This window comes from Dendrobium catenatum, unplaced genomic scaffold (genome assembly GCF_001605985.2).
Source record: "Dendrobium catenatum unplaced genomic scaffold, ASM160598v2 fragScaff_scaffold_1470, whole genome shotgun sequence".
In the NCBI taxonomy this organism is placed as follows: Eukaryota; Viridiplantae; Streptophyta; class Magnoliopsida; order Asparagales; family Orchidaceae; genus Dendrobium; species Dendrobium catenatum.
In genome coordinates this window covers 480,236-490,624 of record NW_021319932.1, presented here as the reverse complement: position 1 = coordinate 490,624, position 10,389 = coordinate 480,236, and the positions used below count along the sequence as shown (strand labels likewise).

General features: G+C 40.8%; 1 protein-coding gene across 1 annotated transcript; it reads right to left on the bottom strand.

The window, feature by feature from the left end:
- Positions 1 to 4,505: 4,505 nt before the first annotated feature.
- LOC110113085 lies at positions 4,506 to 6,833 on the bottom strand. Its single transcript, XM_020845511.1, has one exon. The coding sequence runs from the start codon at positions 6,831 to 6,833 to the stop codon at positions 4,506 to 4,508; it is 2,328 nt and encodes a 775-aa protein (XP_020701170.1).
- Positions 6,834 to 10,389: the final 3,556 nt, after the last annotated feature.

The window sequence follows — 10,389 nt, the reverse complement described above, 5'->3', positions numbered from 1 at the left end:
ATATATTAATTTATTTGTTTAAAAAAATACTTAAAATTTGTGAGATTTGAACCGGCCGGTTCAAAAATAACCGGACCGGTTCACCGGTTCGCGGTTGAACCGGCCGGTTCTGACCGGTTCAGTCCGGTTCTTTGCAGAAACGGTTTTAGGACTGAACCGGACCGGCCTTGTGACCGGTTCACGGTTGAACCGGTCGAACCGGCCGGTCCGGTCCGGTTTTTAAAGCACTGATGCTACCACTTTAGTTTGGAATCCCTGTTCCGGTGATTTTGATGTGAACTACTTTAAAGTTTCTTTACTATTTTTTAAAGTAATTTTTTATTATAAAAATTTAGTAAGAAAGTTGTCCCAAACAAAATTAGGGGTGTCAATTCGGGTCAACGGGTCGGATTCGAGTCGATTCCGGAACTGACCCGATACTATTCGAGTCAATCCGAACCCGTCACGTTTTTAAAAATGGGTCAGGTTTCTGGACCCAAACCCGATCAGATTCGGGTCCGAGTCAACTCGACCCAACATGAATGACCAGAAGTTGAGCTAAAATTACTAGTTTTTGGGTCAAAAATCAGTTCAATCTTTGATTTTGGGTCAAAAACGGGTCAATCTCGGGTTTCCGGGTCAAGTAGGAGTTTTCGTGTCAATTTCGGATCATTTTCGGGTTGTTGGGTCAACCTGAATCTGTCCGATTTTTAAAACGGGTTGATTTTTTGAATCCGAACCAGACCTGTTTCGGGTACGGGTTGACCATAACCCTGATTTTTTCAGGTCGAGTTTCGGGACGTGTCAAAAATTGACACCCCTAAACGAAACCTAAGTGAATACTAGAAATCATCTTTGAGAATGGGAATATTATTAATACTATTTTTTACTTATTTTTATTTTTCTCTTTTTGAGTGCTCTTAGACACCTTAGACAAAATAAAATTATGACGTTCATAATTTTTGAGGTAAAATAAATAAATTTAACAAATTGAGCAAAAGCATTTATCTTCCATGACGAGTAGATTTTAGGATGGGCAATTGTTAATTATGATGTCTTCTTAGATCATAGAAAGGGCTTTGGAGATCTCTTGCTAGATTTCTAAAAGCCTATTTTTTACCAGAAAATTATTTGATTTTTTTTTTTAGAGAGGGGAATCTAAGTTTTTCTTCAAATTTTAGGCTGCTGTGGCACTCCAAATGAAAAGGTCTTCATTGAAAGATATAGTGTTTGTATAATAACAGAATCTTCTAAAGTGAAAAATAAGCAAATTCAAGAATGATTCGGAATAGTATTCTCTCTCTCTTTTCTTCCAATTGGCTTCAAAGCTGATTGAAAAAAAAAATAATAAGAATCTGTGGATTTGGCCTTGAAGAATCTGAGAATATCTTTCATATGCCTAAGGCCTCCAACCGTTCGGCAAACAGGCGAATGGAGAGCCTCAGACGTCCCAACCGAACTCCATTTTTGCCGGCATTCAGTCGCTGATGAACAATGCGACGCCAATATTGGCGTCGCACTGTTCACTTTCGTCATTTCTTTCTCTCTACCGAACTCTGTCTGAGAAAGGCGCGAAAGAAACGACGATGATTTTGGGGCAAAATGGCGTTCCACTAGAGATTAATCACGGCACTTTTTGATTTTACTCCATTTTACAATGAAAAATGAGAGTTTCGGTTGGAGATGCCCTAAGGCAGCAATATCATGAAGGACCTGTAGTGTCTTTATTTTAATATGCTTTTTATAAAATAGGTTCATATTCTATTTGATTGATCGACGCATTCATAATCTCTTGTACATTTGTAATTAAAGGTTTTCTATAAAAAAATTATTGACATTCGTTCATATTATATTCCTTTTATTGAATTTTCATGATTCGCACTTCAATGGTTCTTAGTGGTTAAAATTACAATGCTAAATTCAAAGGAATTGAGCTATTTTTAATTAAAGTTGATTAGTGACACGCGATGTTTTGATTTGTATTTATTTTTTCAACTAATCAGTTTTATGCTCTTAATCTGATGCTCATTATATTTGATGTAGGATCGATTGAGGAGGCACAAGCAAACAGTTTAGCAATGGAACAGTAAGAACTTGCAACTTGCACAGTTCACTGGTTTAGAGTATATTTTCAGCAAAACTAAGAACACCTTGTAACATCCTTCTACTAAAGAGTAAAGCAAAAGCTAAAAACGGTTAAGCAACTAAAAAGGAGCAAATAAAAGCTATGTCTAAAAACAGCAACGTAAGTGGTAAGAGTTTCTTCTCCAACGAACTACAGCAGGTCCGGTAAGGTGTTCCGCAGTCCACAGGAACAGCTGCAATAATGCTCCGCATCATTCACCCTGAGTAGAAGAAAGGTTGATTCCACCTGAATCAACGACAGTGTCGTTCTCGTCTGGTAGTGGATAGGTGTAGATGTCCGCCACATTGAAGGTATGTGAAGTAGTGAATTCTGATGGCAAATCGATCACATAAGCATTGTCGTTTATCCGGTGTTTAACCGTGAATGGACCAAACTTGCGGCGGCCAAGCTTCGAATACGTCCCAGGAGGAAGGCGTTCCTTTCTTAATCTCACCAACACTTGATCTCCAGGGTTGTAAATTTTCTTCCGGCGATGCAAATCAGCGCTCCTCTTGTATTGCAAATTGGATTCTTGAAGCTTGGCACGGACTTTCGTCAGCATTTCAGTGAATTGATCCGCCAGTGTCGCAGCGGCCTTGTTGTTACACTTAGGAATCACTGCAATATCAACAACAGTGTTGGGGGGTTTAGTATAAACAATACTAAATGGACATCTACCGGTAGATCGGTTCGGCATGGAGTTGAAGGCGAACTCGGCCTGTCCTAGAACGTCATCCCAAAGCTTCGGACTGTCTTGTACTAGGCAACGGAGAAGATTACCCAATGTCCGGTTCACTACCTCTGTTTGGCCGTCGGTTTGAGGATGGTAAGAGGAGCTTAGCTGTATATTGGTGTTCATCCGTCTCCAAAGTTCCCGCCAGAAGTGGCTTATGAACTTAACATCGCGGTCGGAAGTTAGGGATCGGGGAACTCCATGTAACCTCACGATTTCCCGAAAGAATAATTTGGCAATATTGAGAGCGTCGAAAGTTTTCTTACACGGCACGAAGTGCGCCATCTTGGAAAAACGATCGACTACCACCATGATAGAGTCATTACCGCGACGTGTGCGGGGTAATCCCAGAACAAAATCCACACTGAGATCCTCCCAAATTGAGTCAGGTACGGGCAAGGGCATGTAGAGACCGGTGTTCTGACCGCCTCCCTTATAATTCTGACAAATCGAACATCGTTCCACAAAACGAGCTACGTCACGACGTAGATGAGGCCAAAAGAACTTGGCCTGGAGTTGTCCAACCGTGCTGTCACGCCCTGCGTGTGCTCCCAAGCTACCACCATGCACTTCCTTGATGATTTGCTGTCTCCAAGACGAATTAGGGACACACAGGAGATTCCCTTTAAATAAGAATCCATGGCGAATGGAGTAGTCTGTAATCGGCTCAGACTTAAGACACTTCTGCCAAACTTCTCCAAAGTCTACATCATCCGGATACAGATCCTGCAATGATTCTAACCCAAAGAACTCGGTCTGCAGCTGTGTAACCAAAGCCGCCCTCCGACTCAAGGCATCCGCCACCCGATTTTGCGCACCACTTTTATGCTTCAACACAAAGGTAAATTTTTGCAGGAACATTAACCATCTAGCATGCATCCGATTAATATCCTTTTGTGTGTTGATGTATTGGAGAGCCTTGTGATCGCTACACAGCACAAAATCTTGCTGAAGTAGATATGGCTCCCACTGTTTCAAAGCCCGTACAACTGCATATAATTCTTGCTGATATACTATCCACTTTTGCCTGGTGGTACTTAGTTTTTCACTAAAGAATTCAATAGGTTTATTATCCTGTGACAGCACAGCTCCAATGCCAACTGCAGATGCATCAGTCTCAACAGAAAATGGCTTGCTGAAATCTGGCAAAGCCAGTACGGGAGCGGTGGTAAGAGCCAACTTAATCTGCTCAAAACTGGATTGCTGTTCGGGACCCCAAAAGAATGCTTTAGCCTTGAGAATATCTGTGATGGGTGCAGTAATAATACTAAATCCTCTAATAAATCTTCTATAAAAATTTGCTAAGCCATGAAAACTTCTAATTTCGGTGAGGGTCTTCGGAACTGGCCAATCATGTATGGCCTTGATCTTGCGGGGGTCGGCATTCATGCCTTCTGCGGTGATAATGAAACCCAAAAAGGATACTGATGATGCAGCAAATTCACACTTTGTCATGTTCAAGAAAAGCTTATTACTCCTCAGATTCTCTAGAACACCTTCTAAATGAATCAAATGCTCATCTAATGTGTTGCTATAGACTAAAATGTCATCAAAATATGCAACGCAACAGTGATTGAGGAACGGTCTCAATACCTCATTCATTAATCTCATGAAGGTGGAGGGGGCGTTACAAAGGCCGAACGGCATCACTCTCCATTCATATAGCCCCTATCGCGTCTTAAACGCAGTCTTCCACTCGTCGCCGGGCCGGATTCTAATTTGATGATAACCACTCCTCAAGTCCAGCTTTGAAAATATTTTTGATCCAGCCAATTTCTCCATCATTTCTTCCATCCGCGGCATTGGAAATCTAAACTTCACTGTAATTTTATTGATTGCCCTGCTGTCGACGCACATTCTCCACGTGCCATCCTTCTTCGATACCAGAAGAGCCGGTACGGCGCATGGACTCAAACTGTGCTGAATCAATTGTTTATCCAGCAGCTCATCAACAATCTGTTGCAATATAGCATTTTCATTAGGACCCAACCGGTAGTGTGGTTGATTCGGCAATGAAGCACCCGGTACTAGATCAATTTGATGCTGAATTTCTCTCATAGGTGGAAGCTCGGTTGGTACATTATCAGTGCAGATATCCGAAAATCGCTTCAGCAGATCAGCTACAGCAATCGGCAACTCCTTCCCAACAGTGATCGGAGAGATCTCTTTTACTATTAAAGCCATCAAACTAGTGGATTCTCTCCATGCATTCAACAATGCATTAGCAGATACAGCAAACAGAGCATTACCTTTTTTTGGAGATTCAATTGATGAACTGTAGTTGTGTGGAACCAAACGCAGTCGCCTACCTTTCCAATCAAATGAATATGTGTTGGCTCTACAGTCATAGGTAGCTCCCACATCGTACTGCCACGGTCTCCCCAAAATAATGTGACACACGTCCATGTCTAGGACATCACATAAAACTTCACTAACATAGTGTTTCCCGATAGAGAACGTCACTTTACATAGCTCCGTTACTGTCATTTCAACACCCTTCTTGACCCAGCTGATCTTGTACGGGTTCGAGTTCTTCGTGGTTTTTAGCTTCAGAGCCTGCACCATGGATCGCGACACAACGTTCTCCGTGCAGCCACTGTCCACCAGTAAATCACACATCTTTCCCCTGATAGTGCACTTAGTCTTAAATAATGCATTTCTTTGGGAGGTGCTGGGTTGTTTTGGAGCTAATAACAACTTTTCTAGGACACAAATTAGTGGTTCCCCACTGTCAGCCTCCACATCCTCGGGAATTGGTTCTGAGTCCGAATTGTGTTCCTCGAGATCATCTTCCCCTTCGGCATCCAGCAACTGTAATTGAGGTCTTGTGGGACACTCATTGGACTTATGTCCCGATTGGAAACACCGAAAACATTTAATATTAGATGGTTTGGCATAGGGGTTCTCTTTGGCCGTAGCTCTGTCCCGGCCTGCTGATCGGTTCTCAGCAGCACGTCCCCCAGAATTCAGTCCCCCCATTGCTCCCTTGCCTAGACTTTGCTGTTTGCCAAGTGGAGAGGTTGACGAAGTTGCATTTCTGTGAATATCAGCTGACTGATCTCCGACAGGAGAAGCTCTTTTAAATTGTTGGCCCTTATTATGTCGCACCATCTGCATTTCAATCTTCAGGGCGTAGTTGACAGCTTGCGACAACGACCAAACGGAATTCAATTCCAATTTATCTTGAATCGCCTCCTTGAGCCCGCCAATGTAACGAGCGACAAGTTGATTGGCTGTTTCGTTCAAATTATTCCTAGCACTCAGGCGGTAAAATTCTTCTGTGTAATCGTTGACCGAACGATTACCTTGGCGGCAATGTTGATATTGCTGATACAACATCTGCTCATAGTCGGTCGGAAGGTAGTGACCTCGTAACAATTGTTTCATTCTCCTCCAATTCCGCACTGGACCTCGCCCTTCTCTTCGCCGAGACTGTAAAATCTGTTGCCACCACGCGCTAGCTCCAGCTTTAAGCCGACAGGCTACATACTTCACCTGTTTAGTCAGTTCAATCTCCATATACTCGAAGAAAGTTTCAACCGAACGCTCCCAATCCAGGTAGTCTTCAATGTGTAATTTTCCATCAAAATACGGGATGTCTAATTTGACTCGAAACTCACCGTTCGGCCGGTTAACATCCCTCGGTCGCCTCCGCCGATGATTAAACACTTCTTCTTCTTCTTCCGAATCAAAATGGTCTGAATTGCGGACTTCCCCTGCTTCAAAATCTGAGTCAGACGATTCCTCCAGCTGATTATCTCGCGGCCGAAGGCGCTCTGGTCCCGCTCCTCGCCGCACGACCGGAGCATTCCGGTTGGGAACAATCCGATCTAAACGGATGGTAATTTCCCTCAGCTCTCGGCGTATCTCTTCATGAATCCGATGCACGTCATTCTCTAGCTCTTCTGTGCGTCGCCCCAGCACTTCGTGCGCCGCCCACAGAGCCTCTAGGCTGTTGTCACCGTCGGGAGCCACCCGCCTGCTGCTTTCGGCCATCAAGCTCTGATACCAAAAACTGATGTAGGATCGATTGAGGAGGCACAAGCAAACAGTTTAGCAATGGAACAGTAAGAACTTGCAACTTGCACAGTTCACTGGTTTAGAGTATATTTTAGAAAAACTAAGATGGAGATGCCCTAAGGCAGCAATATCATTAAGGACCTGTAGTGTCTTTATTTTAATATGCTATTTATAAAATGGGTTCATATTCTATTTGATTGATCGACCGCATTCATAATCTCTTGTACATTTGTAATTAAAAGTTTTCAATTTAAAAATTATTGACATTATTGATTGTTCATATTATATTCCTTTTATTGAATTTTCATGATTCGCACTTCAATGGTTCTGAGTGGTTAAAATTACAATGCTAAATTCAAAGGAATTGAGCTATTTTTAATTAAACTTGATTAGTGACAAGCGAAGTTTTGATTTGTACTTTTTTCAACTAATCAGTTTTATGCTCTTAATCTGATGCTCATTATATTAGTTTGGACCTTTATATATAAAAACCGAAGGATTTGAATACAGCTTAAAATTATAAAGATCTTGAATCTTTGGTAAAATCTGAACTAAATAGGCACTAGGTGTTGGAAATTTTCAAGGAAAGAGCAAGCTTAATAAGTGTAAAAAGGAAACCATTTTGACTTTTTGATGTTGTTAAAATTATTGCAAAGCCAGAGCCATTTTGAATATAAATTATAAAGTTGTAAGGATAATTTGATTCTGAAATTTATTTTCACATATGAGATGGCAATTCTTCACTTAAATGAAAAGAAACTCCATACTCCTCCCAGAATATTAGAAGGTAGAGTTGTTTGTACAACTGAACAAAGTTATGATGCTATATGTTGGAGCACTATAGCGCTTCAGGCTTGGGCTGAAGATAGAGAATGAATCATTGCGACACCACAACCTGAGCGTCGTGGCAATGAGAGGTGGGCCAAGCAGTTTTTTTTCTATTTTCCCTTATTTCATTTGAAGGGTTGTGTCAATTGGATGTTTTTAAGTGCGTCTCTTATTTATTTTTAGTAGATAATATTTATGAAGTGAATAGAGACAAAAATAGAGTGTAAGAACATATCTATATGATTTCTTCCAATTTTTATAATAACTTTCTTATTGTAGCATGGCTTCATAATTTTTTCTTGATTTTGAATTTTTCCATATTTAAAATATGGTGTTCTTTCTTCTGCGCGTGTGTGTATGTGTGTGTATATATATATATATATTCTCTTGCTGTGTGACTATACTTCCCAACAAAAAGTAGATGGATCAAATGCATCAAAGACAATTGTACAAATTTGAACCACTAGGAGATTATAACTTGTCGACCACTTTCAATCTCGTTGATTTATCTCCTAACTTTAAACCATAATGTAGTGCTACTAGAGAATCTTGTCTTACCCTGGGCAAATTATTGTGTCCGGTCTCCAGATTCATCCGGACACCAATAAAATCGCGCCACGTCTCTCAAAAATACCGGGGCCCAGTGCATCCAAGTGAGCTGGCGTGTCCGGATTGGATGTCCGCATCTCAGGCGACCAGATGCAATAATTTGCCCTTACCCTGACACTGCTCAGCTGGGGCGTGCTAGTGGTTCTCTGTTTGTTGCAACACAAGTGGCCAAAGAGCAGAACTTTCTTTCTGTTATGATGTTTTCGGTTGTGTAGCTATAGCTGAGACAATTCTTTATTTTAAAGGAGTGTTGGGTGAATAAGAATTTCTTTGAAAAACGTTGCTCTCTTTCTCTGTATCCTGCACGTCTCGTTCAGGTTGAGATTTTTTTGCTACCTTTTATAGCACCTCCCAAATTGAGAGAACCGAATTCTCGTCATTAATTACTGTTGTTCTCGGAGTAAATTCATCAAACACCTTGCGGTATTAACTGCTGCAAATTCTTTAGAGGAGCCACATTTTTTGAAATGATACTACGAAATCATAAAAAGTCTATTTTTTATGTTTGTTTTTTAAAGCTCATGTCTTTTCTATAATTTTAGAAATATTTTCTTAAGAAAAGCTTTTCAAAAGAAAAAATTTTGAAAAAAAAATGATCTTTCAAACACTTTATTTTTTACTAATTCTTTTTTATAAAAAAAAAATCAATAAAAAACTTGTTCGAAACAAAACCTAAGGCATCCTTTGAGATAGCTTTTGAACACTTTTTTTGATAATTTTAAAAAAAGTTTGTAAAAAAAAAAAATAATTTAGAAGGTCCTAATAGTGCTGTTGTAAAAGATAACATAATTTTGATATGCAACAACTAATGAATTTTATTTCAATATATTAAAAAATAATTATAATTTTTTTTAAAATTTTTGATCAAATAATTTTCTTTCTATTTCATTACTTTAGAAAAATTAAAAAAAAAAAAGGATTAAAATATTTTTTTATTTAGAAAACCAACGGAGCATTTTTTTTTAAACTATCGTGAATTATTAGCATTTTAACAAAAGTGTACAAAATGGTATAGAACTGATATATCCTCAAAAAATTATCTTGACCGGGCACGAATCTCGAGGCAAAATCGAGCTGGAAACATAAAAAATTAACTCCGAGATCACCTGAACTCCGATTTCAACAAGCTTATAGTCAAACCGAGCGTCTCGGAAATATGAACCCAACAACACCAAATTCAACTCGATCCAAGCCCAAATGAGTCCAAATCAAGCACAAGAAGCATTGTTGGAAAGTTCAAACCATAATTTGAGTTACCAAACGGTTTCCAATATGACGTTCTTATAGTCAAATCGAGCGGCTCGACGAGGCGAATCCAACGAGCCCAAGATCGCCAAATTCCGACATCATTAAGACCTTCAAATGTCTGACGAACGGTGCATGATCAAGGGATTCAATATCGGCCGTCCATCCGATCACTCCCTATTTACCCCTGATCTCTCACCTATTTACAAGTCATGCCACTCCAGAATATCTATAAATAGGCCTCCTCATTTCTCATGAGGGGAGGCCCAAGCAAGAAGTAAGCCAGAAGAAGAGAAGAATAAGAGAAGGATGGGAGGGAAGAAACTCCTGCACGACCACCGCCGGAATTTTCGCCCAAACTCCAAGTGACGCCGGAATTCTGCTCGATCTCCTAACGATGTTGAAATTCTGCCCGACGCTCAAGTGACACCAGAATTCTACCCAAGTAATGCTGGAGATTCACTCGAACTCCACGTGACGCCGGATTTCTCCTCGGCTTCCAACTGACATCGGACTTCTACTCGACGCCAGACCTCCGCTCATCACCATGTTTCTACCCGATGCTGGACTTCTACCGGTTATTCGAATTTCACTGGACATCTATTCATTGCTGGATTTATATCCATTGTTGGACTTATACCTGACGCCATCCTTCTGACCTTCGTCGTCAAACAACAGTCCTTTCGACATCCGTCGCCCGCCGACAATGATCTTTCTGGCTTACATCGCGCACCGACTACCATCCATCTGGCCTCCGTCGCCCGCCAACAATGTTCCTTCTAACTAACATCATCCGCCGATTACAGTCCTTCCGGCTTCCATTGCCTACCGACAACGGTCCTTCTGACTC